The following is a 27,330-nucleotide window of genomic DNA, read 5'->3' on the forward strand; positions in this document are numbered from 1 at the left end:
AATTACAGTCTTTTTTTAATTTATATCAGAATTATAATATTGACTATGCTGAAATATCTCCATTATCTCTCTCTCTCTATCTAATCTGTGTGTGACCACACACACAAGTGTGCTAGACAGACACATACATACTTCTATTTAATGTTGTATGAAAAAAATACCAATAGACCAGGTATACTTAAATACAAGCTTCTTTCAATGATGTGCAGCTCGAACTCCAGTCAAGAAACATGGGGTTTCTATATGATCTGAGAGCTGTTCAGTAATCTGAATAGAGAAAAAACAAGATTTTCTATCTGGAATGATAGATGCCTGCAACTCTCTGTGAAAGTAGGAAATAACCATTTATATGTGGCAAGGAATTCAGAACAGGGCACCAATGTTATTAATTGCAGTAAGAGTTACTATTTTGATGGTAGTTTAAAACTAGATTTATGTTTATTTTTAGTGTCACAGTAATACTGTAGAGCATTCAACCTGACAGCATTGTTAATATGAGTATAAGAGAATTACTGCATTTCAGCTTAATATGTTAAGGTTTTTAGTGTCAGTAAAATTACTATGTTTCTATTGTAAAAAGCCCCATAATTTAACCATAGTTAAAAATTACAGCTTTACTTTGTCATTTTTTGGAAGCAATTTAGACTTCCTGCAGAACATCAGAATGTCTTCCTGCTTGAAGAGAAAAGGAATATGATAAATCAAGAGTAAAAAACTTGAACTGACTAAAGAATATAGAATCTTATGATATAATTGTTGCATAGTAGATAATATTAGCATCACATTTTCTGTTTTACAGAATCCTCTTACAGCATTTTCACCCTGTACATGTTTTAATGTACAGTGATATTTGATCTCTTTTAATATACAGTGATAGACATAAGTACTAGAACTGGTTAACATTTTTAATTGAAACTGTTTTTCAACAGAAAATTAGATTTTACATATAGTTTCCCCCCCAAATGTGTCTGCTTCCACAGGAAAACTGATTTTTTTTCATTTAAAAATAAACAACTTGAATGTCGTAAAACTGAAAAGTTTTAGTTTTCAGTTGAAAACTGAAATATTTCAGAAAAGAACTGAAATATTATGGTTCAGAAATGCTGCCACAGTGCCTCCTGCAAGTGTATTTTGGTTGCCACATGTCCCTGTTCCCCTCTATGTGCTGCACTCCGTAGCCAGACTTTATCTTTCCATGATGCACTATGTCCCCTTATCAAGGGTACGTCTTCACTACCCGCTGTATCGGCGGGTAGCAATCGATTTATCCGGGATCGATATATCGCGTCTCGTTAAGATGCGATATATCGATCCCCAAATGCGCTCACCGTCGACTCCGGAACTCCACCAGAGCAAGCGGCGGTAGCGCAGTCGACGGGGGAGCTGCAGCCATCGATCCCACGCCATGTGGACCCCAGGTAATTCGATGTAAGATACTTCAAGTTGCGTATCTTAGATCGATCCCCCCCATTAGTGTAGACCAGCCCCAAGAGAGCAGACCATGGTGTGTTGTGGGAAAAGTAGTCTAACCAAGGAACCTGACCTATAGAGGAGAATGAGATCATGAGAGCACCCAAATTACAGCTTCCATGAGGTGCATCAGTGCCATTTCCAAAACAAAATATTTGTTTCCCATTTCTCACCGAACTTTTTAAATTGTCATCAAAACTTTACATGGGGCAAAAAAACCTCATTTTCTGTCCAACTCTAACATGTACACTATATAGCTGCCTGTTTTCATACAGTATATCAGATTCCATGCAGAATGGATGAAACTCTTACTGGTTCAGAGAGTATGTGTAATGGGAGGGTGGCCTGTTTGTTGAGCGGGGCCATCCCCATCGTCCCAATGCGGGGTTGGTACACCCCGTCACACAGTCGTCTGGACTCCTTGTGGGATCAAATATTTGCAACAATGTGGTCGCAGGACCCCTAGTGGGGTCAAGCACATATCAACCCTTTGCCCCCAGGCGGGGTAGGACAAGCAGTCCATAACCGCCAAGACTCCTGGCCGAAGCAGATAATAACAATTAGGGTTTCTGATCTTCCAGGCAGTGTATAGCAAACAGTCAGTCTATAGTCCCTAGGTGGGGCTGAACAACCAATCAGTCTAGGGCCTCTGAGCTTCCTGGTTGGGGCAAGCAAGCAGCAACTGGGGGTGGGAGTGAGGGAGTTCAGACCCTTTGAGCAGAGCCGAACAAATAGTCAGTTTGTAACCCCTGGGTAGGGCAGAGTAAGCAGATGGTTTATGGCCCCTGAACCTCCTGGCTGGGGCAGGCAAAAAAACAGTAGCCACACTTAGTTGCAAGTGGGGTGAGGTACGAGAACCCAGGCCCACCCTGCTCCAACGAGTTCCAACTCAGGGCCCTATGAAGCCAGGGGATTCCTCATTAAGGGTTTAAGCACCAACTTTCACTACATTCCCTGGGTCATTTCCTACCGCGAGGTGCATTTCAGGCATCTCCCTGGCTGGCAGCAGTTTGGCGTCTCTGTCAATCTCTGCAGTCATCTAGTTGTCCACAGAGTAGCCCAAGTCCACAGCTCCTACTGCTTGGAGAGTCTCAGGCGTCTCAACAGGAGCTTGCAACCCATGTCCTTCCTCCTCCTCAGCCCGCCCAGACAGAGCTGGGCTTCCTCCATTTATCTGTCCCTTCCACCTGGAGCATACGCAGCAGAGGTGGGGGAGGCTGGCCTCTTGGGCCCACAGTGATTGGTCTGTCCCCATTGGCCCAATGCGAGGCACCACTTAAACTGCATGGTTCAGGATTCCAGCAGAATAGCTATAAAGGGTGGAAGCTCCACCATAGAACTGAGTGAATAACTGATTTTTTGGTTCAACCAGCAAATCGAAAACTCAGGGAAAATATTCAGTGTCATTAAATTGGAAAAGTCAGTTTCAGGACAGCAAATCTATGTATGCATGACTGTATGTGTGTTTATGCCCCTCTCATATAAGTCTTAGCCTTTAGAGCACTTTTCTGGGACATAGGAGACCGAGGTCTGAATCTACACTCTGGGGCAAGGACTTGAATTCACATTTCTCCTCTGCCAGATGAGCACCCTAACCAACAGACTATCAGCTATTTTGGGGTGGGTGGCTCTCAATCTCTCATTGAAGTTGTTCCATTTTGTATAAATCATCTCAATGGGACTTCTAGATGCTACTGTCATAAATAATAATAATAAATAATAAATAATGTATATAGGCTTAAACAAGTGCATAGACTATGCAAGTAGCTAACTAGATAACTGCAGGCCCCATAATTCATTTCCACTTGAGAGAAAATGATTAGTGATATAGCAAAGTCTTTGGAATTAATAGAACTATTCAGGTACCTTTGGTTTATACTTTGCAAATATTGCAGATATTTAGGAATCTGTTTCTTCTCTCTGTTGCAGTAACTTTGAATTAGATAATTCATATACAAATATCTCATCAAAACCAATGAAGCAAAAACAACAAAAAAGGATATGAAACCTAAATTCTGAGCTCACATGATAATTATTGTTTTGTAAACAGCTCCCTTGATAACCATATGTTTAGCACATCTGTCTTGCTTTGTGTCTGCTTTTCTGACAGGCATTATCCTAGTTTGATATTCAAAAGGTAAAAAATAAATAAATGAAAAGAGAAAAATAACCAGAATATACTGCAGTAAAAAGCAGTTTTTGCAGCAATCAGGGAAGTGATCAGAACTGTTCTAAAGTAAGTGGTGATTGGGACTAAAGGGCTGAAGATAGGTGAAAAAATGTCATGTAGTCACACAGGAGTGCAGTCACATTAAAACAAATGGCGGGGCGGGGGGATGATGAAGAGTCAAGAAGTCTATAGAATTCAGCTACATTTAGGGAGATAGGATAGGATAGGAAAAATTTAGCAAAGACACGTCTCATTTCCCTACTCAGCTGGGGTGCCAATGTATTTCTACTTTTTCCTGCATGTCCTATTCCTTATCCTACATGTTCTCTTATGGTGCTTCATTCAGCTAATGTCAATACATAAGAAATGTCAATACATAACTTAGTGTCACTGTGCTCCCCAGAGCAACCAATTCTGCAAAGGGTGTGGGAAGATGCATGCTGTTGGCCCAACATTTCTTCTTTTCAAATGACTCTAGTAGTAATATATATAAGTGATTTAACAACCGTAGCAATGGATCATAACACCCAGTAACTTATTCAAGAGCATGACTTCAACCTTTTCAGACATCTAGGAAGAGCGCAATAATTTTTTGAATGAAGATTTGCTGGAAACGTCAGTCAACTGTTTCATTTAAATTAAATAATGACTTTGGCAATTTGCACTTCAGTGAATTTTGGTTTAATTAAGAATTTTGGATATGGGACTGATTCAAATTTTGGAGAGAATGAGAATTCAGATAGGCTTCAGGAAATTGAGTTTTATCTGTATAATCTTTTTGGACAAACTGCAGTATAATGTAAGCTTTTCTCCCAAGTGGCTAGGGGAAATGTGTGTGGGAACCTCTTGTTAAAATATTGGTGGAGTATTGTAACAATCAATGTAGACACCATCTCACCAATACCTGGTGCTGTATCTTTACCCTAGTGTTAAGTTCTTGTCTTGTATATTGTTATGTTGATATATTTGATATGGGGTTTTTAGCAGGACATTCAGTCCTGCCTGTCTATGCTGGAGTGGCCACTTGAAGTGTTTCAGTCAGTCCCTGTGATTCCTGGTGGCAGCAGCTTCAAGATGGCAGAAGCACTTTTGCTTGTATTGAAGAAGAAATGTATTGGTCATTCAGGTGAGACTAGAATCTGCGAGCACTTGGCAGACTTTGAGCTCCCAATAATTGATGAGGAGGTGTCAGTACCAAGAGAGGGAAAATAAATTCCTTTGCAAACTTAACACCATCAATTTGGGCTTGAACAGGGACTGGGAGTGGCTGGCTCACTACAAAAGCAATTTTCCCTTTCTTGGTATTGACATCTCCTCATCAATTATTGGGAGTGGACCACATCCACCCTGACTAAATTGGCCTTCAACATTGGTTCTCCATTTGTAAGGTAACTCCCTTTTCTTCATGTGCCAATATATATTTATGCCTGTATCTGTAATTTTCACTGCATGCATCTGAAGCAGTGGGGTTTTTTTTACCCATGAAAGCTTATGCCCAAATAAATCTGTTAGTCTTTAAGGTGCCACCAGACTCCTCATTGTTTTTTTAGTCAGTGAAGACCAATGAGACTAGAATACAAAGACACCCTTTGTCACCTGTGCATATAACACCAACCAGCACTCCGCTATCATTGCTCTCTCTATGAACCCCCTATGACTTGATGTTCAGGCAGCAAGGATTGCCCATGCACCCATAGAGGTAAGAGGCATTGTGTAGTCTTATATCAGAGACCTGAGCACCGTATTGCAGAAGGTGGAAAAGTAGATGAGCCTGAAGCGAGCAAGCCAGGAACATGGGAAAAAGAGAATTACATGCCCATCCAGGAAGGAGAAAAGGTGTGATTTATGCAACTGGAAAAAACATCCTTTAAAAAAAATCTCAAACATATTTCTTTTTGGAGAAGACCTTACACAGTAATTAAAAGTCTAAACAACTTATCCTTGCTAATACAAAAAGAAAGAGCTGCCTCTTTATAGTGCTACTCCAGCAGTTTCCTTTGGCTCATAATGGAAAAGTGGTTTTGGTGGAGAATTACCAGCGGGTCCTCAGGACCTCAGCAGACTGCAGCCTTCAACAGTCTGTCTCTCTGCAACAGATAGGCTTGACCTAGAGTACGGGAACCCTGCACTCACTGATTTTCTAGATCCAACTACGAATGATGACTTCATGACTGATTATGGGACTCAAGCGGGCAGAGCAATACAGAAACCTGTGTGGGTGGCAGACTGCCTGGATTCCTAGGAGTTACTGTTTAAAATTTGTATTTAACTAGGGAGGAGAAAGCTGTAATGATCAATGTAGACGGCACCTCCACTAATCGATGGTGCTGTACCTTTAGCTTGATGTTAAGTTGTTGTCTCATTGGTGTTATGCTGTTGTATTTGATATGAGGGTTTTAGCAGGAAGTTCAGTCCTGACTGTGTATGCTGGAGTTTGTACTTGTAGTGTTCCAATACCTCCCTGTGATTCTATAAGCAAGTATTACAATATGTCTTACTGTTCACTCCGGATAACATGTGAGGTGTCAGTAAAAGCAGCAAGAGTGATGTGTCATATTTTCTGACTCCAAATAAAAAAGCATATTTTCACTTTAATTCAGCAAACTATTTGGTAATTTCATATTGTTGCAAACTGCAATAGAATTGCAATTAAAAGAAATCATGACCACTGTGATTAGAAGCTGTGGTGATATTTTTACTTCCATCTTTATTACTTGAGAGGGAGAGTCTATCCTATTGTTTCCTTTTCTCTTTCATGAGGATTTGAGCAGATATGATGAAATGCTAATGAGATGTGGCATGTTCAGACGAGACACAGAAGAATTGTGAATTAATCACAGCTCTTTGTCAGTCAGCAGCAGCCAAGCTAAAAACTCCAAATGAAAATTCCACCTAACAATTGGAATAACTGTAATGCTATGATCAAAACATGGAATACTTAATCTCTGCTGCCATTTATTTTACGTCTTGGTTTGTACGCTGCAGTGTTTAAATCAGATGCTGATAAAAGTGAGAGTTTTTGAATAGATATTTTTTAAAGAATGATAACACTGACAGACTAAAACAAAGAAAAGAGAGCTGGAGGCAGAAAAAGGGATTATATCCATTAGTAACCTGCTAATCTTAGCTTCAGAAATCAGTTATAATGGGCATTTATTTGGCTACAATTAAACTGATCAGTTTTCAGGTTTTGCTACCAGCAGAGAGTGGCTTAATTGTTTGTGCCAAATTAAGATACATTTGAACCAAGTGGGCCAATTTCTGCTCTTAGCTGAACTTGTGCCTCTTATGTCAATGGGGTTGTGCATGAGTTTAAGTGAGGGACATAACCAGACCAGTTTGAAGATTCATGAACAGTACCAACGATAATCCGCACAGATGGAAACATTTAAGAATGTACAGAATTTCAAGGTGTGTTCAAGGGCATGTTATGTACTGGGGAGGACAAGGATTCTAATGTCTCTCTCAAGCAGCTGTGAAAGTAACGCTAGTGAATATGTCAAAATTTTATTCTGTTTAATTGGTGATAGGATTTGCTGTACTGCATCAGATCATTGGTCCATCTAGTCCAGTCATGCCTCTGTTTGACTACTCTGATTGGCTCACTAAAATTGTTATGCTTTTCTAGATAAGTTTTCACTCTGATCTTCAACCACATCTACATAGTATTCTACATTCTCTGCCCTTCAATTAATCCTGATCCTCTAAAGATTTGTGCAAGCGCTTAACTTTACACTTTTAGTAGTCCAAGTATCAGAGGGGTAGCCATGTTAATCTGTATCCACAAAAACAGTGAGGAGTCTGTTGGCACCTTAAAGACTAACAGATTTATTTGGGCATAAATTTTCATGGGTAAAGACCCGCTTCATCAGATGCATAGACTGAAAATTACAGATACAAGCATAAATATACTGGCACATGAAGAGAAAGAAGTTACCTTACAAATGGAGAAACAGTGATGACAAGGCCAATTCAGTCAGTGTGGATATGGTCCGCTCCCAAAAATTGATGCAGAGGTGTCAATACCAAGAGAGGGAAAATTGTTTTTGTAGTGAGCCAGCCACTCCCAGTCCCTATTCAAGCCCAAATTAATGATGGTAAGTTTGCAAATCAATTGTAGCTCTGAAGTTTCTCATTTAAGTCTGTTTTTGACATTTTTTTGTTGAAGGATGGCTACTTTTAAATCTGTTATTGCATGTCCAGGGAGATTCTATGTTACCATTCCTGATGCCTGATTTATGTCCATTTATTCTTTTACGTAGAGACTGTCTGGTTTGGCCAATGTACATGGCACAGGGGAATTGCTGGCACATGAGGGCATATATAACATTAGTAGATGTGCAGGTGAATGAGCACCTGATGTGATTGGGTACTATGATGGTGTCACTTAGAGTAGTTATGGGGACAGAGTGGTCAATGGGGTTTGTTACAGGGATTGGTTCCTGGGTTAGTGTTTCTGTGGTGTGTAGTTGCTGGTGAGTATTTGCTTCAGGTTGGGGGGTTGTCTGTAAGCGAGAACTGGCCTGCCTCTTAAGGTCTGTCAGAGTGAGGGATTGTTTTCCAGGATAGATTGTAGATCGTTGATGATGTGCTGGAGAGGTTTTAGCTGGGGGCTGTACGTGGTGGCCAGTGGTGTTCTGTTATTTTCTTTGTTGGGCCTGTCCTGTAGTAGGTGACTTCTGGGTACTTGGCTCGCTCTGTTAATCTCTTTCCTCATTTCCCCAGGTGGGTATTGTAGTTTTAAGAATGCTTGATAAAGATGCTTGCAGGTGTTTGTCTCTGTCTGAGAAATTGGAGTAAATGAGGTTGTATTTTAGGGCTTGGCTGTAGACAATGAATCTTGTGATGTGTCCTGGATGGAAGCTGGAGGCATGTAGGAAAGAATAGTGGTCTGTAGGTTTCCGATATAGGGTGGTGTTTATGTGACCATCATTTATTTGCACTGTAGTGTCCAGGAAATGGATCTCCTGTGTGGACTGGTGCAGGCTGAGGTTGATGGTGAGGTGGAAATTGTTGAAATCCAGGTGGAATTTTTGGAATTCTCCCAAATAAATCTGTTAGTCTTTAAGGTGCCACCGGACTCTTCATTGTTTTGAGTAGTCCTGTTTACCTCAATGAGACTACTCACAGTGTATAAAGTTAAGCATGTATGTAAGTCTGTCAGAATCAAGACCTTAGATACTCTTGGTGCCCATTTAAGAAGTCAAATGTGTCTTTGTCTCCAGATATAAGACTTTATGCCAGCTTAATTTTTAACTCATTTATAAAATTCTAGTTCCTGCTATAAAGCACATTTTAAATAGTGTACCCTGAATTTTTTTAATTCCCTCAAAATATTTTAAAGGGGTTCTTCGCTTCTTTCTTGATGTTTTCTGCAAGGGAAAAAATGACTGAAGGAAAATTTCACTGGGCTACAGAGAAATTTACCATGTAGAAAGTTCTGTCAAATGCACAAAGCAAATAAAATGGAAAGAAAGAAAGAAAGAAAGAAAGAAAGCTGTATCTTCAAAATATATCTCAAGTGTTACTTTTAATGATAGTAGTTAATTTTTTCAAACAGAAAAGCAATTTTCAAGTTGACAGTTCTCCCTTTAAATTGACTGATCTTAGCAGTCATAATTTTCAATGTATTTTTAGCCATCAAATTTTTAATTAAATTGTTTATTTAATTCTCTGAAATCATTCTGCTAGAATCAGGGGTTCTCAAATGTCATTGCATCATAACCCTCTTCTGACAACAAAAATGACTACACGACCCCAGGAGGGGAACCGAAGCTTAAGTCTGCCCAAGCCCTGCTGCCCTGATGGGAGTGGGGGGTGGGGAGGAAGCCCAAGGCCAAACCGAAACCCAAGGGCTTCAGCCCTGGGTGCTGGGGCTCAGGCTTCGGCCCCAGGTCCTAGCAAATCTGAACTAGCCCTGGCGACCCCATTAAAATGGGGTCACAACCCACTTTGGGGTACTGACCCACAGCTTGAGAACCACTGGGCTAGACAATCTGTGCCTTTTCCTCATACTGTATCAGAAAATGTTGAGTGCATGTTGCCTCTGGCTTAAATATAAATGCAATATCTGACTGATGAAATATTTTTTTAAAAATGCACATCAATTTAAAACAAAATAACTGTCTTAACCAAAAGAAAAAATAGATACCTAAAGAAAAGTGATAGTAGAATATAACCAAATGACTAGAGGATAGCTAATGGGATGCCAATTTTTAAAAAGGGCTCCAGAGGTGATCCTGGCAATTACAGGCTGGTAAGCCTGACTTCAGTACCGGGCAAACTGGTTGAAACTATAGTAAAGAACAAAATTGTCAGACACATAGGTGAACATAATTTGTGGGGGAATAGTCAATGTGGTTTTTGTAAAGGGAAATCATGCCTCACCAATCTTCTAGAATTCTTAGAGGGGGTCAGCAAGCATGTGGACAAAGGGGATCCAGTGGATGTAGTGTATTTGGTTTTTCAGAAAGCCTTTGACAAGGTCCCTCACCAAAGGCTCTTAAGCAAAGTAAGCACTCATAGGATAAGAGGAAAGTTTCTTTCATGGATTTGTAACTGGTTAAAATATAGAAAACAAAGGGTAGGAATAAATGGTCAGTTTTCAGAATGGAGAGAGGTAAATAATGATGTCTCCCAGGGGACTGTACTGGGCCCATTCCTATTTAGCATATTAATAAATGATCTGGAAAAAGGGGTAAAACAGTGAGGTGGCAAAATAGTTAAGTCCCAGGCAAACTGCAAAGAGCTACAGAAGGATCTCTCAAAACTGGGTGACTAGGCAAGAAAATGGCAGATGAAATTCAACGTTGATAAATGCAAAGTAATGCACATTGGAAAACATAATCCCAACTATACATATAAAATGATGGGATCTAAATTAGCTGTTACCACCCAAGAAAGAGATCTTGGAGTCATTGTGGATAGTTCTCTGAAAACATCCACTCAATGTTCAGCGGCAGTCAAAAAAGCGAACAGAATGTTGGGAATCAATAAGAAAGGGATAGATAATAAGACAGAAAATAAATATCATATTGCTTCTATATAAATCCATGGTATGCCCACATCTTGAATACTGTGTGCAGATGAGGTCACCCCATCTCAAAAAAGATATATTGGAATTGTAAAAGGTTCAGAAAAGGGCAACAAAAATGATTAGGGGTATGGAATGGCTGCTGTATGAGAAGAGATTAATAAGACTGGGACTTTTCAGCTTGGAAAAGACACGACTAAGGGGGGATATGATAGAGGTCTATAAAATCATGACTGGTGTGGAGAAAGTAAATAAGGAAGTGTTATTTGTTCCTTCTGATAACACAAGAACAAAGGGCTACCAAATAAAATTAATAGGCAGCAGGTTCAAAACAAACAAAAGGAATTATTTTTTCACACAACACACAGTCAACCTGTGGACGCCTTGCCAGAGGATGTTGTGAAGGCCAAAACCATGACAGGGTTCAAAAAAGAGCTAGATAAATTAATGGAGGATAGGTCCATCAATGGCTATTAGCCAGGATGGGCAGGGATGGTGGCCCTAGCCTCTGTTTGCCAGAAGTTGGGAATGGGTGACGGGATGGATCACTTGATGATTACCTGTTCTGTTCATTCTCTCTGGGGCACCTGGCATTGGCCACTGTTGGAAGACAGGATACTAGGTGGACCTTTGGTCTGACCCAATATGGCTGTTTTTATGTTCTTATAACTCACAGATTAAACAAACACTAAATTTAAATGCAATATAATGTATTGTGGGGAGTGTTCACGCTACATATTTGTGTTTGCAGTTTCATGGTTAGACACTTTCCACTGTAGTATATTTATGCTGGACTTCTTTGTGTGTGTTAGAATGTGCTGACTAAACAGGCATTGCTTTGAGGTAGTGTGAAATTAATGTCAGTGTATTCAAAAGAGTCTTTGAGACAGAGAATGCATAAATGATACCTGAGAATGCTATAGATAATCTTACATTTATACCTAAGTGGAGAAAAAGAATGAGTTTTATGTAATGCTTTTACACTCCATAGATCTGTTCTCAAAGGTATTATTTACTTAAAAACATATACATCACTCATGACCTCTATTCACAATGAAAAGATAGAAAATTAAGTCCCATAGGCTTCACATCATTCTCTGTCACAATGTTATTCCAGGATTTGTACTCTCCGGGCAAATAGAACGTAGATGGAGGTGATGCTGTAGTTCTCTAAGGTGGAGATTATCTGCCATACCAGTGTATCACAGGCTCTGTGCACCCAGGGCCTCTTTCTTATTTCATTTACTCTGGTGTAAATCATGAGCAACCCCATTTGGGTTACATTGGTGTAAGTTAGATTGGAAGAAGTCCTTGAGTGCCTCCTGATAGGCACAGTTAATGTTAGACTTGAAGTATGTAGAGCAGACTGAGCAGTTTATGCTCCTGTCTGGAGATTGCCCAATACTATAATCAGAAGTTGGAAAGGACAAAAATGAGTTAAAATGATATGGGCAGAAGCGTTTGTTCTTTGCTATTCATAGTCTCCAACACTATAATGTTAGCGCAAAAAGGGTGTTACAGATAGCATCAGTTGTCATGTAATTTGTTCCTAAAGATAACTAACCCTTGGTAGCTCCTTCATATTTCAGGCAATTTACCCTGCCCATCCAGAGTAAGCAGTAAAATAAGAAGGATTCATTCTTGTTTGGTTTTATACTGAGAACTTTCAATGAAGGCAGCCACTTGAGCACAGTCCCTAAGTGGTTGCCATATTGAACACAAAATATTACAGTAGGTTGCTGCCCTATGATTAGGGAGCTATATCAGCCAGACACTGTGATTTCTAATCCTGTGATGGTACAGGACCCATCTGTGTTTTCTCCATTAGCACACTGGTGCACTCCAAAGGAGAAGCATAGTTGTATCCCTGAAATCTAATGGTTTTCTCTCTATACTCACCCCAAATAGTTAATTTTTGAGAAGTCCACTGAAAATAAGTGTTTTGCCACTAACATATAATGAATTATCATAGTTCAGCTCTAAGTTATAAGCATTCACATGCAGAAAGCACAGAAAAGTCCTATTACTGGTTTAGTAGTTTTATATACTTTGATAGTTAATGATTCATGTATTGTAACACTTTCTGTCCAATGCCTGATACTATTATTAGGACATAAGGTGGACTGATCAGTAAACTTAATTTTCAAGGAGTTCTAAAAATAAATCTCCTGTACTCTAAAATCTTGTGGATATGGTTTCTCTCCTTTCCCCCACCCTATGAGAAGAAGAACCAAAAATTTAAGTTTGAATATCAGGTGAATCACACAATATTTACAACAAAAGGGCTGTCTTGGATAATGAAGTGTGGGTCTTATCTTTGTTGCATTATCATTGTGACTTGTCAGAATCAGCCTTGGTGTTTTTTCTATGTCTTCCAGAAACAATATGTTATTAAAGACAAATTTGAACAAAACATTCATAACTGATATACCACAAACGACCAAAAAATCCTTCACACCGAATGTTTATCTGTATGTATCAAGTAATTTTGGGGTCATCTGATTTTTTTCTTATTTGATCCAAGTATCTAGAGTTTGGTATCTTTTTAATAGACTCATAGGTTTCATACACATTGTGACGTTGTGCAGTCTATATGGTTTTATAAAAATAAGTGAATATAATGTAACTGGGATGTGCTTCATGCAAAAGGTCTCTTGTAAGGTATCATTACAAAGCGTATAATCTACTGAGTGTGATCATCCTATTTGTATAAATGTACCACTCTTGTATCTAAAACTAGAAATATGAAATATAACTCTGAGGGCCTATTGTAATTATGCAAAGTGTGGGCCATTAATGGTGGTTTGGAATCTTGATGACTCCCATTAACTAGGACTATTGTCTGCAGATGGCTGTGTTTACCTGTTAGTCTTCCTGTATATGTGTGTGCTGGTAAGTGGGTAATGAAATCTTGCAGTGACATGTGATCATGTCACCTGAACTGGAATCCATTTCTAACCTGGTGCTTTTCCAATGAGGGGGGGTGGAAACCCAGAGGGACAAAGGGTTCCCGCCTTATGCAAAAGATATATAAAGGGGTGGAAGAGAACAAAGGAGAGAGGAGAGAGGAGCCATCATGAAGAATTCCCTAGCTACCACCTGAGCTGGAACAAGAGCTGTACCAGGGGAAAGAATTGTGCCCAGGCCTGGAAGGTGTCCAGTCTGAGGAAAAAACTTACTGAAGCATCTCTGAGGGTGAGATTATCTGTATTCAGTTTGATTAGACATAGATTTGCACGTTTTATTTTATTTTGCTTGGTGACTTACTTTGTTCTGTCTGTTACTACTTGGAACCACTTAAATCCTACTTTCTGTATTTAATAAAATCACTTTTTACTCATTAATTAACTCAGAATATGTATTAATACCTGGGGGAGCAAACAACTGTGCATATCTCTCTATCAGTGTTATAGAGGGTGAACAATTTACCCTGCATAAGCTTTATACAGGGTAAAACGGATTTATTTGGGTTTAGACCCCATTGGGAGTTGGGCATCTGAGTGTTAAAGACAAGCACACTTCTGTGAGCTGTTTTCAGGTAAACCTGCAGCTTTGGGGCAAGTAATTCAGACCCTGGGTCTTTGTTGGAGCAGACGGGAGTGTCTGGCTCAGCAAGACAGGGTGCTGGAGTCCTGAGCTGGCAGGGAAAACAGGGATAGAAGTAGTCTTGGCACATTAGGTGGCAGCTCCCAAGGGGGTTTCTGTGATCCAACCTGTCACACACACATTTTTGTTACATTTGTTTATTGTTGAATTTGATTGAGGACTTTCCTTATGTTAATCTATTGCCTCACCTTGCATTGGGACTACTCATATGAGGAAGCTGAGCAGAGCTTGGCTTTAAAAGGTAGAAAATAATGTACCATTGGAGCAAACTATACATTGTATTCTGGCCAGATTGTTTGGCATTGAGGAAAAAATTGTTAATTTCAGCAGAGAAGGAGGAAGGAAATGAAGGGTCTTACGTAAATTCTAGTGAAGAGTTTCAGAGTAGCAGCCGTGTTAGTCTGTATCCGCAAAAAGAACAGGAGTACTAGTGGCACCTTAGAGACTAACAAATTTATTAGAGCATAAGCTTTCGTGGGCTACAGCCCACTTCTTTGGATGCATACAGAGTGGAATAAATATTGAGGAGATATATATACACACATACAGAGAGCATAAACAGGTGGGAGTTGTCTTACCAACTCTGAGAGGCCAATTAAGTAAGAGAAAAAAAACTTTTGAAGTGATAATCAAGATAGCCCAGTACAGACAGTTTGATAAGAAGTGTGAGAATACTTACAAGGGGAGATAGATTCAATGTTTGTAATGGCTCAGCCATTCCCAGTCCTTATTCAATCCTTTGTTGATTGTGTCTAGTTTGCATATCAATTCCAGCTCAGCAGTCTCTCGTTGGAGTCTGTTTTTGAAGTTTTTCTAGTATACGGACACTCATCTTCCACTCTCCTTGCCTTCCCGAACTGCTGACTAGATAAAGCCATCAGCTCACAAGACTGCCTAGGCTCATCCAAAATCTCCTTGTTCTCCTCTCCCTTCGCTTGATCTAATTCCAGATTTACTTCTGAGACATTAGATAGACATTCAGAAACTTCATTCACAGCCAAACAGCTACTTTCCAAAGACACACTTTTGGAGAAACCCTCCATAGGCACAACCTCAGGATCAATCCTCTCCTGTGCCTGGTTTGTGAAGAGTGAACATCAAATGGTATGGTTCATTTTAGGATAAGTATCCAAATGTCTGATTGCCTTTCATATCTTTCTTAAACTTATACAAAGCTTTGTAGCCTGTACTTTCAGGTTTGAATTGGGTCAGAAATACCAATTTTTTCCAAAATCATCTTCCTGCCAAAACTAGCAAATGTGGATGAGCACTAACTTATTTAATAATATTCATAATATTTAACTGAATTTACTGAATGTCAGAAGATTTGGGTTAGTATCAGTTGGGTTTTAGGCAGAGAAATAAAAATAATGTAAAGAACTGGCTAGTTATCTACATGTGATGGAGTATATAAACACCACACTGGCAGTGACAGGTTTAAAGAGATCCAGAGAGCTCATTTAACCTATTCTATGGCACCTGGAAAGACGACAGGTAATTAAGAATTAGACCTAGCAGTGGCGACTCAGACTGAGTGGTCCCTACAAAGAAATGACTGCAGACAATAGGGAGATGGGACCCAGGGGAGAAGTAGTTGGGAGTTTCCACTTTCTGGGAAAGGAATCACATCGGGGCTTGCAGGATGGCACTTGTGCCCTGGGATTGCCCTTGGGGGGAGAGGGCAGCTAAGGAGAAAGAGATGACACTCCTAAAGCAGGTCTAGGAGAAGAGAGACTCAGGGAAGAGGCCTTGAGGTTCAGCAACTTTGGTGGAGCTGGGCCTCCTGAGAGAAAGCCCTGGGAGGTGGTAGCACTCTGTAACGGAGAGTAAAGAAGAACTCTGTGAGGAACCTGCTGAGGATCGAGCCTGGGAAAGATGAATGAGTTTTTATTTCTTCAGTTTTGAGTTGGGACTCTGGAAGGGGTGAGTGGTCTGCTATTCATAGGTGCTGAGCACCTCCACTCTCACTAATGTCTACATTCGCCTTTGACACTCACTCCATTTGTTTAGGTATTTAAATATGAATTTAGGTGCCAAAATTTAAACACTCACATTTGAAAATGTTATCCCTAGCTGTGTGGCCTACTATCCCTGGACCTAATCCAATTTTCAAATATGTTTATGGGAGGAAAGGGAAATAAAGGAACTATTAAATTTAAACCAAATACAAGGTAAACAAACCAAATCTCAAAATAAAATGTGAAACGAGCCAGTTTTATCACCTCCCTGAAGCAGTAACTATAAAATTTCTGTCAGTACAATTGCAGGCTGATTGAGCCCCCAAGTTATACTTTTGAATGCCTTTAATAGGTATAACTTTATTGCATCCTTTTGGATATCTACCTTTCAGCAAATTTATCTCTACTTAGCGATGGCCTGAAAATGATATTGCTTTTTAAATTTCGAGTTTATTATGCATGAATGTTAAACATTTGAGGGAGGTGATGGGGCAGGAACGTTTTTCCAAAACCATGTTGGGATTATTTACTCTTTTGGGTAATTACTGCTGTTTAAATTACATTTTAGCACGTACTCTCCAAAGTGAAGATCCACATTCCTGACCACAGTTTACTTTCAATTCCTTTTTTAATTAACTGAGAAGTTTTCAAATAGAAAACAAAGAGTCTAAGATATCAACAGAGGAAAGCTTGCAGTATTATAATCTTTCAGCAGTACTTTTCAGTGGTTAATCAAAAAATGTAGATTTGAGTTACCAGCTGCTGGAAATATTTTAATAATTGAAAAGTAATGAGCTTTTTGAGTGGGGGAGGTGGAAAATCCTCTTCCTCTGACTCAGTGGCCACTGTTAATTTGAGCAAAAGATAAGTATGAGTCAGGAGTATAGAAAAGCAATCCAGACATGTAGTAGAAGGATGAGATTATCTGGAGTTGATAATCCCTTTTAACATAATTGAAAATTATACATTCTACTGAACATGATTTGCTTTAATCCTGTATATTTAGGCCCTGTTCCTGCAGTAAATTCCACACAAGTGGATGCCTTCATCCACATAGAAGTCTTTTTGAAGTCAGTGGGGCTTTGTGCAAGTGACTAAATAGATTGGGGGCTATTGCATTAATTTAGATGGAATATATGGACTAAAGGTGTTAACATGACCCAGTCACTGTCCAGCATTAAACACAGTCCAGAGCTTGGTATAAAGAGACCTAAGTTTACTTAGCACCATGACAAGCACACCATTAAAATAGTTAAATAATTTCAAATGTGAAGTATGAAATAAGGTGTTCATTTTAACAACATCCCTTGTTCCCTTTCCCTTTAGCAAACAACCTCCCTGTTGTTTGACAGTCTTTTAGATGGTATTAATGATGGTAATAACTGTGCTTTTTGGGGAAAAAAGAAATTGGTTGAGATGGGCTGCTGCTGCTCTTGTTAAAGTCCAATCTTAGAAGGACAAGCCCCCTTGTTTGACAGTCTCTCAGATGGTATTAAAGATAGTAATAACTGTCATCCCAGGTAGTGTTTGAGATTCAGCTGGAGCTGGTAGGGGTGGAAATGTCACCTGCATCCTTCTCTCTCTGGCCCATTCTGGTCAGGACAGCTCCCAGGATCAGGATGACGAAGGCCCAGGGTCCCGGGAAATGGTGGGGGTGGCGGCCATGCTGATAAAGCTCACTCCAGTAGATGCCGTCTGTTCTTTCTGTCTCTTCTTGTTGTTCTTTTGTGCTTTCCCCACAAAATCTTTCTTTTAAGGACCCGGAAAGGGAGTGATGGGTGGAACAGCCCATCCCCTTATTAGTTTGTCCACTAGTTAGGCCTAATCTCCAACATACCAATTTTGGCTCAATAACTTCTGACTCCATGCCATAATTTCAACATAGCCCTTGAATCATATTAACTTGGCCTTTTTGTTTAAACAAATTAAGTTATAATATCTCCCTTTTGTACCTTTCCCCATCAATATTTGCTACTTATAGATTATTAATATCTCTTGAAAATTTACATTTTTTTTATGGTTGAGCTCACAATTTGGATACAGTTTTAGGCCCACTTGTCATAAAAGGGCCTTAAAGAGTCTGTTCTCTCTTTATGTTAATCTAGATCAGGATACACTTAAAATCAGGAGATTACTATTTTACATCTAAGTGATGGGTGCCCAGTGTGCACAGATACACGCTAGGACACCTGAGAAGAACAAACACGGGGTGGAAGTTCTCCAAACCTGATTCTTGCCTCCTAAATAGCACTGACAAGCCATCCCTCCATGATATGAGCCAAAGAGATGAATTGTTGGACAGTGCCTGTATTTCAGGGACATATGCCTCCTCACACAACGATGGCAACTGTCCACAAACTACGCTCCCAATATTCGCTTTTGACCTTTTAGAAGTAATAATGTGCATGGATTGACTATGCGTAGAGCCGATGTTGGCCAGAATATGGGTGATTAATTTATTCTTGTATAGGTCCTGTGCCATAAATGCCCCTTTTCTTCTTGGTTAGAAAGCTCTTCCAAATTAGATCTGCTTGGGAATTTTTCAACAAAATGTTTTTTCATGGGAAAATGCTAATTGGATGGAACCAAATCTCTCTGTGGAATATATCAGTTTCAGTAAAAGTTTTTCAGGTCCAGGATGGAATTTTGAGAGCAATAGGGACTAGAATGGCTACTGGCCATGTGATTAAAGCACTCCCATTTGATATTAGAAGACCCAGCTTGTGCCTCATTTCATATCCTATATGAATGCCCTAATCTCTGGGGCAAGTCTCTCCAGAAAATTTTGAAAGGTCTTGGTTTTGACCCAGTGTGGAATGGGGACATTTTTTGAAATCTTTAAAAAAAATTTGTAGGATGGAAAAACTGTTTCCCACCCGGTGTATAGAACTCTTTTTGTGATTATTTACAGATAGACTTGAACTTGAAAAAGCAGCTAGCTAGCTGTACAAGTTTTCCCTGTTCTGGATCCATTTCTGGGTTGTTTGCCCATATTTATGTATTTTTAAGTCTAAACTATAACTTTATCTATTTAAACTGAGTTGCCTTTTTTGAAGTCACTATACTCTGTCTCTTATCCTTTTAAGCTGGCAAAGGAATGCTAGTATGGGTGCATGTCTGCACTGCTTTTGCAGCATGCAATGCCATCTCTGTATAGCTGAACTGTGCAGTGCCAGAAACTGGCTCTGAAGTTTACATACTAAAAAATGTAAGTAAAATTATACCACTTCCTACCTCCCTACAAGCATTGCCACAATAGCAGTTTCCTGACATTTTGTATTTTTGTTACAGTTTTTGTCAGAAATGCAGAAGGTCAGAATAACGTGTGGAAGGTTATAAACCTTGTAATGACATATATCATAGACTTAAAAAGTTTAAATAGTCAGAATTTTGACCAGCCTCTTCAGAGCAGGCTACTCTCACTGTAAACAAAGAATAATGATGATCAACGGAGGATCAAACTGTAGAATGATGGAAAGGTCAATGTAGCACAGTTTACAACCATCTTTCATGGAATATATGAGGCATTAAAATACCGATAGTGCACTCTGGTGACAAAGTACATGGAAGAAATGACACAACACGAATCATCTCTCATAAGCATCATTGTAATGAGAAGAAAGAGGAGGGGTTTAACTCCCTCTTAGACATTTGGTCAATGAGCTTGCAAAGGAAGGGTTCCTACTTACTGAGACCACCAAAGGTGAAGTATTAATGTGTATGTTTGTAAACCACTAATGCATCTGAGCACCAATTTATTTTAGAGATTCTCTGTGAATTTGTGGTAGTTCCAAAGTAGGGATAAGGCTGAACTAAAACTCCATCTGAGAGCATTTCCAATGGCTGGTAAAGGTCAGATTTTGATTTGAATTTTGAGCCCAGACACCATGACTATATTGAGCCAAAACTTGATTCCAAATATCCCTCAGGAGTTGGGAAGGTTTTTTCTGTTTTGGAGTTACTTCCAAACACTTCAGCTCAAGACAATATCTGTTGTGAAGCAAAGGATTAAAGTTTTACAACCTGAATTGGCAACACTGGGTTAGGGATTTTGGGAGGGCCTGCAAAACAATTTACACACACACACACACACACACTCTCTCTCTCTCTTTCTCCCTTCCTTCCTTCCTCTCTCCAGTCTTCAAAACATACCAGAATCCTGCGGCTGACCTGAAGGTTTTGAGGAGGATGCCTACTAGAGTTTTTTTTTTAGGCATTCCCATATTTTGCTGACCTCCTGTATATAAAAGGGTGTTGGGAAGCCAGTGTTTGCAACAAACTCAGACTTCAGAAGTGGAGTCCAGCTGCTCATGCTGAGGTCTGTGCATCCAGCGAACTCCATTAAAATGTTGGCAATTTTGTCGTTTGAAATTAATTAGTGTTACTGAAGTGTTACAGGAATTCCTGTGTATAGGGAACACTTACACTAGCACAGTAAAATTAATTGCTTTCAAAGGGTAAATGTCAACAATATAATGATGCCTGCTGTAGCTGCCAACATTGAGACAAGCTTTCCAATGGATAATTTTCCAAATAAGCCAGGGATCTAGTGGCCACTAGGCCCCCAACCACTGAAGAAGTCTATGTGCATTGTAGTGAATTTTAGCACTCATGTAGCACTATATTGAACACCCAATTCTGCCACCTTTATTAATGTCAAACAGTGCTCTGCTGGATGATTGGCCCCACTGATTTTATGAGGTGTCATTAGCAAGTGTGGGTTTGAGAGTGGTCCTACGCAAAAACATAGCATTTTCAGATGCATGTTAGAAATGAAAAGTGATGAGTTAAGGGAGATGTCAATAAATTGCATGACTGAGAACTGACACACCAAAAGTAAGATTGCCAGCTGACCCAATGTGCAATAGCAGATCTCTTAGACAGTGAATTGGTAATATCTGAGTGAAAAAGCCTAATAGGATGAGGCTTGAGGAGCAGGGTCACCAGATGTCCCCATTTTATAGGGACAGTACCAATATTCAGGTCTTTGTCTTATATATGTGCCTATCACCCCCCAGCCCCTGTCCTGATTTTTCACACTTACTATCTGTTCACCTATCGAGGAGAAGCTTTTTAATATAGCCAGTACCTATTCATCTGAGGGGGTTAAAAAACAGCAGGGCCAGCTCAAAGAATCTTTCACTTTAAAGGCAGCTGTTTCATGTATTGTGTGCTAGGTAATAACATGAAAGTATGCAATGTTCCTAAAACTAAACTGGCTCTTGATTGAGAGAACTTTTTATAAAGGTACTGCAACTGCAGCTAGCATTCAAGCCATGGGCACAAAAACTGATTTCCTGGTGCCTCTTCCAAACTCTTCTGTCCTGCAACATGCACTCCTACAAGCTTCATGCAATTGCTACAGCAACCAGTGTAAAAAAAACCTCAAGGTGAGCACAGCATCTACCCCTAGCTTCTCAGTTTTGTGAGGAAAGTTGCTGCTTCATTCTGTGTGACCTGCAGGCAATAGAAAAGCCTTTCTGGTGAAAGCCAAACTTTTCAAGAATTGCACCAATGAATTCCTGTCTTTTAGGTATCGTTCAAACCACTGGGGATGATTTTAGACACATCAGCACTATTTCTGGGCCATGGAAGCAGTGTATTCCAATAAGCAGCCAAATTTCTACTTCTCAAATGTTTTTGAGGTATGGTTCAGAACAGGGTATTCCTGATGTGAAGAAGGCTATTTAAAATTATCCACACATCTTTTATGACCCTCCAAGAAAGATTCTGATTGAGAAATCCAAATCAAAACCAGGAATTTCAAATTACTTCAGAATGATTGAATGTCACTGAGGTAATGGCCTTGCACAATAAGACTAGCCAAGGGAACAGCAATTAGACCCACTTGAACCAGGAGGCTATCTGCAACTATGCAGGTTCCAGCGCATTACCATTTTCCCTGTGTGCAGCTTTATTGGGAAAAACTGTTAAAAATGTCAGGTCTGCTCTTAAGTTTTTGGTCTGGTTTACCTTAATTCACATAAAACTTGGGTAAACTTTGGTCTGATTTATGACCAAAATAGCTGCCCTGCAAACATCTACATCATCATCTGGGAATAGTAGCTTTACAATTACTAGAGTCAGACCATCAGCCAGTGTAAATCTCCATTGATTTCAAGCTCCTTGAAGTCAATGGAGCAATATGATTTACACCAGTCCCTCCTTTTTAAGATACTGTGTTCTGCTTTTGTTTTATGAAAAGCTTCACTGATATGTGGCTTACACAAAGTTTTATTGGCGAAGGCATTTTTAACAGGTGGCTTGGAGGGCCAGGCAGCCTAGTGGTTAGAGCTGCTGGCTTTCAGCCCCCTGCTTGGTTGTGGCGCCTCAACCAAGCAGGGGGCAGAGAGCCAGCAACTCTAACTACTAGGCTGCCTGGCCTCCAAGCCACCTTTTACAAATGGAATAAGGGGACACGGTTCCTTCCTCTCTACCAGGTCCCAGCTCAGGGCCCCTGAGTACATCAACCCCTGAACAGGGGAGTGGGGAGGAGGAGAAGGGGGAAGGTGCCTGTCCCAGCAGGGAGTCAGAATCCACTTCCCTGGGCCACTTCCTACCAGTCTGTTCAGTTTGGGGCATGGCCTCTCTAGTCCATTTTCCTGGGCGGCCTGCTTCCCATAGGGTTCCCTCTTGGGTCTTGGGCGGCGTCTTGCCGCAGTCCCAGACTTCTTCATGTGGAGCAGCCGTCAGCTGGTGATGGTGAGCCCCACAATGTCTCTTGTTACCTTAGGTGCTGGAGGCTCCTTCACAGTTTCCCTTGGCTGGTGCTTACTCCCAGATTGGCTGCAGGTATAATGGGGCAAGGCTTGCTGAGCCAAAAGGCTCTCTTTAAACTGTGCTGTGCTGCTTCATCACAGTCTACCCATAAACTGCCATGCACTTTCCTTCTGTTATAAGAAAGGAATATTTAAAGAAGAGGACTAGTTAGCAATGTTTTATGGGTGACGGTGGACATGTTCGCTCTGATCATTACTATTTCTCTCATGCAAGTATTTGATTTCACCTGTGCCTATGTGCCTGGATAGACCCAGCCAACATGCTGCTGTGTTTTTATATAGTTCTTCATTTTTCCTTTATGAATCATACATATCTCATGTACTCCAATTAACATATGAGATTATCTGCAAAATGACATACCATTGCCTGAATAAATCCTTCATCCGAAGAAGTGGGCTGTAGTCCACGAAAGCTTATGCTCTAATAAATTTGTTAGTCTCTAAGGTGCCACAAGTACTCCTGTTCTTCTTTTTGCGGATACAGACTAACACGGCTGTTACTCTGAAACTTTTCATTTTATGGGACCTTTTACTACTTTGTTTTTTCCCCCTAACTCAAGCAGACATCCTGGGAATTATTCACCTCTTTATTTACAGAGGTTTTTACACATGCTGCTGTAGCAATACCATCTCATACAATAATCACATCAACCTCACCAGCTAAACAAGGTATGGCTAGATCAGAGATTGTATGGGAGACCTTCAAGGACCATCTAGTGACTTTAGAAAAGTATTGCCGCTGATAACAGGGGGAAAAAGGTTACTATTCAATCAGTTCTGAACCATGGAACTGTTATTGTTGGTGTATAAGGGTATTGTGCTGCTGAAGGTGGTGCCTTCCTACCAAAATGTTCTCCACAGCTTCACAGTGATCTAGTATTTGTCTTCACTTCCCACTTCTACACTACTTCTTCTACACTACAAATAGGCTGAAACTGTAGGAGGGGTAGAAACTCTTATGTCTCAAGACATAAGTTAGCCATTGATTGCAGGGGTTAGAAAAAACTTAAGTCCTGGGCAATTCATTACATGATTGTCCATTACTGGGACTTTAGACCATACTGTTCAGCAAAACTTTTAACAGTAAAAAAAATGAACCATTAGAACACCGTGTGGGATGTGGTAGATTTTCCATCACTTGATGTTTTTAAAATTGGGATTTGGATGAGTTTCTAAAACATATGCTCTTGCTCAAGCACAAGATATGGGCCTGTTGAAGGAATTACTAAGTGAGTTCTATGGCCTGTGCTATTACAGGAGGTCAGACCAGATTTTCAGAATGGACCTCACCTTAAAATCTATAAATGGAGGCAGGATACTGGCTACAGTGATCATTGGTGTGATCTAATAAGGCAACTTCTATGTTTCTAACCTCTTATAGCATGTACTGCTCAGCAACCCCAGATGTTCTACCCCAGAGACAGATCATTTTCCCTGCCAATGATATGCAATCATATGTATATCCCTCATCTACCTTAGAGGCATTCTGGGGCTTAATTAATATTTGTTATAACACTTCGATATCATCTAATGAAAGGTGCTGTCTAAAGTATTATTACAGTTTTCTAGTGACAAACTTGCATACCTTCTCTCAAAGTGACTCCAGTTACATAAGTATCATTCCCTCCCCTCCCCCCCAGAACAAGAGAGAGGAAGTCTGTGACTAAAGCACTAATGAACAGATTTGTATTCATTATTTTCAAATGTTCTTTAAAGAATCAGTTCAAGTCCAAGGCTTCAAGGAATCTCAACTGGATTATTGAAAAATGTTTAGAATTTGTAATATCTATTCATTCCCCTAGAGCTGCTGGAACTCATCAACAAAACAATGCACCAAAGTCTTAGTTCTAACTCAGTGCAAGTGACAAGATCCTTTAGGAACTGGGGTCTAATGGTTAGAGCTGAGAGCCTGAATGTTAGGCTTCTATTTCTGGCTCAGCTGTTATTTTACAGAAGTATCTCTGCAAGACCCCAACTTCCCAAGCCACTCCCTTATTTCTAGGGTGACCATATTTCCCAAAGTGAAAATGGGACACCGTGCAGGGCTCGTCCGAGCCGCCTGGTGTGGCCTCTCACCCGAGCCCCACTGCCCAGTGCTGGGGCTGACAGCCTGAGGCCGGGTGCCTGGCGTTGCTGTACACATGTGCCCTTAGGGGGCATACCCCACTTTTTTTTGGCAAAACTGGACTTTTGTCCCATTTGCTTTTTCCAACTGATAATCAGTTGCCAGCCAGGCACAGTTAAGACCTATAGGACCTTCTGCAAGATTTTTAAAAATGGATCCTCAAGTTGGATCCTAAACCCTTCTTTAGTCTCCTAAATAAGTGATGCAAAATTGCTGCGCACTCAGCAGCCTCAGCTGAAGTCAATGGAAGCTGCTGGGTGCTCATTGCTCAGTCATGTATATCAATCATGAAAATCAGATTATTTAGGATCCTAACTTTAGGAACCAAATCTCAGTTTAAACTCCCCTGTGAAATGGGAATAACACCTGTCTTCCCAGGGGGTTTGTAAGATTTGGTGATATATTAATTAAAGAGCTTGTGGATTCTCAGATGATTGCAAAGCACTATTACCATTTGCAAATCTAGAATTTTACTATGAACATATGTACTGTTTTAATAAAATCTGCTTCTCTGAACAGGGTTACTAAAGAAGGCTGGTATCTGTATGCAGACAGTTCAAATGGAGAATTTGGTCATACTGCTGACATTGCCACTCCAGTCATTTCGCTCACTGGACCCAAATGCAAACTGGTATTTTGGAACCATATGAATGGTGCAACAGTGGGTTCTCTGCAGGTACTGAAAAGACATTAGAGTTTTCTGAAATTACTGTATAAAAAGTCATGCCCTATCATTTAGTTTCACCAAGTCTAGACTGCTAATAAATGATAATGAACAATTATCCACACTTCACTGCCCCCAGTATGGTGTGACCGAGGGAAGTGTTAGCTGGAGTAAGCTCCTGAAATGGTAACTTTTTACAGCATGGATGCAGCTTCTGTACAAATAAAGCTTTGTACTGCATAATCTCTTTTGCTACTAAAATACATTGAGTGGATATCTGAACATCAAGATCTTTGGCTGTGACCAAAGGGTTACAATATGAAACTATCTTTTGTTAGTTGGGTTGTTTTTAATTGGCTCGTCTGTGTGATTTCCCCTTGAGGTTTCATTCCTATTGTTGCTTAATTTGATTGAAACAAGCCGAATCGAGATTTTACTAGCATTTAACAATAAAAAATATTTTACCCTTACCCCATTCTGCACATCACTGTAAAAAGGAAAGCATTTAGGTTTAGTTTATACAAATACCTAACTCATTTAACAGCATATTGGCCCAATTCACCTGAACTAAGAGAATAAAACAGGGAAACAATTCTTGACAGGTTTTATTGCAGCAAGTATAAATAATTGTTATGGGGTTATAAATGTATAGTATAGAACAACAGCAGCATTTCAAAAATCCGTAGTAAAAATATTTCAGGAAAAAATACACAAAGGCCAGCTCCTCAGCTGGTGTAAACTGGCAAAGCTCCATTGACTACTCAAATACTATAAGTACTTTAAAAAGGATGCTGAAAAACTGGATAGAGTTAAGAGAAGAGCTACAAGAATGATTCATGGTCTGGAAAACAGTCCTAACAGTGAGAGATACAAGGAGCTCACCCTATTTAGCTTATCAAAGGGAAGGTTAAAAGGGGAGTTGATGATGATCTATAATTACTTACAGAGGGAGAATATACCTGATACTAGAGGGCTCATTATTTTAGCAAATAAAGGTATTACAAGATTTGATGGCTGAAAGTTGACATCGGCAATGTTCAAACTGAGAATTAGACTTTTTTAATAGCGAAGATAACTCACTACTAAAAACAAGGGATGTGGTAAATTCTCCATCACCCACAGTCTTTAAACCAAAATTGGCTCTCTTTCTAAAGGGTTTGTTTTAGTTCAGCCACAAGTTATTGGGATGGATGCAGGAATTACCAGGTGAAATTCCAAGGTCTGTGTTAAGTGGAAGGTCAGCCCCATATTGGTCCCTTCTGGCCTTAAAAATCTGTTATGAATCTGTCTGTGATTCAAAAATATTGGAACTAACTAATCATGGAGCTTTCATTTAACTGTTTTGGTAACAATCAAAAGCTCTTTTCCAGTGCCTTGTTTGGGAATAAATTGGAAATGCTTTCCTCACTAATATTCCAAGGTCTGGTATCAGATTAAAAACTTGTGGTCAAACTCTGAATTAAGTACTCTCCCCCTTACAATATGCACATCTATCCAGTAGAAACATTCTGTTACAAACATAAAA

At 39.9% G+C, this 27,330-nt stretch overlaps 1 protein-coding gene across 1 annotated transcript in view; it reads left to right on the plus strand.

The window, feature by feature from the left end:
* MALRD1 (MAM and LDL receptor class A domain containing 1) overlaps positions 1 to 27,330 on the plus strand; it is a 435,909-nt gene that overhangs the window by 141,250 nt on the left and 267,329 nt on the right. Inside the window, exon 21 of the mRNA XM_054017027.1 lies at positions 25,661 to 25,817. Within this exon, the coding sequence (XP_053873002.1) occupies positions 25,661 to 25,817 (157 nt within the window). The remainder of the gene's footprint in view (positions 1 to 25,660; positions 25,818 to 27,330) is intronic.

This window comes from Malaclemys terrapin, chromosome 2 (assembly GCF_027887155.1).
Source record: "Malaclemys terrapin pileata isolate rMalTer1 chromosome 2, rMalTer1.hap1, whole genome shotgun sequence".
Classification (NCBI taxonomy): domain Eukaryota; kingdom Metazoa; phylum Chordata; order Testudines; family Emydidae; genus Malaclemys; species Malaclemys terrapin.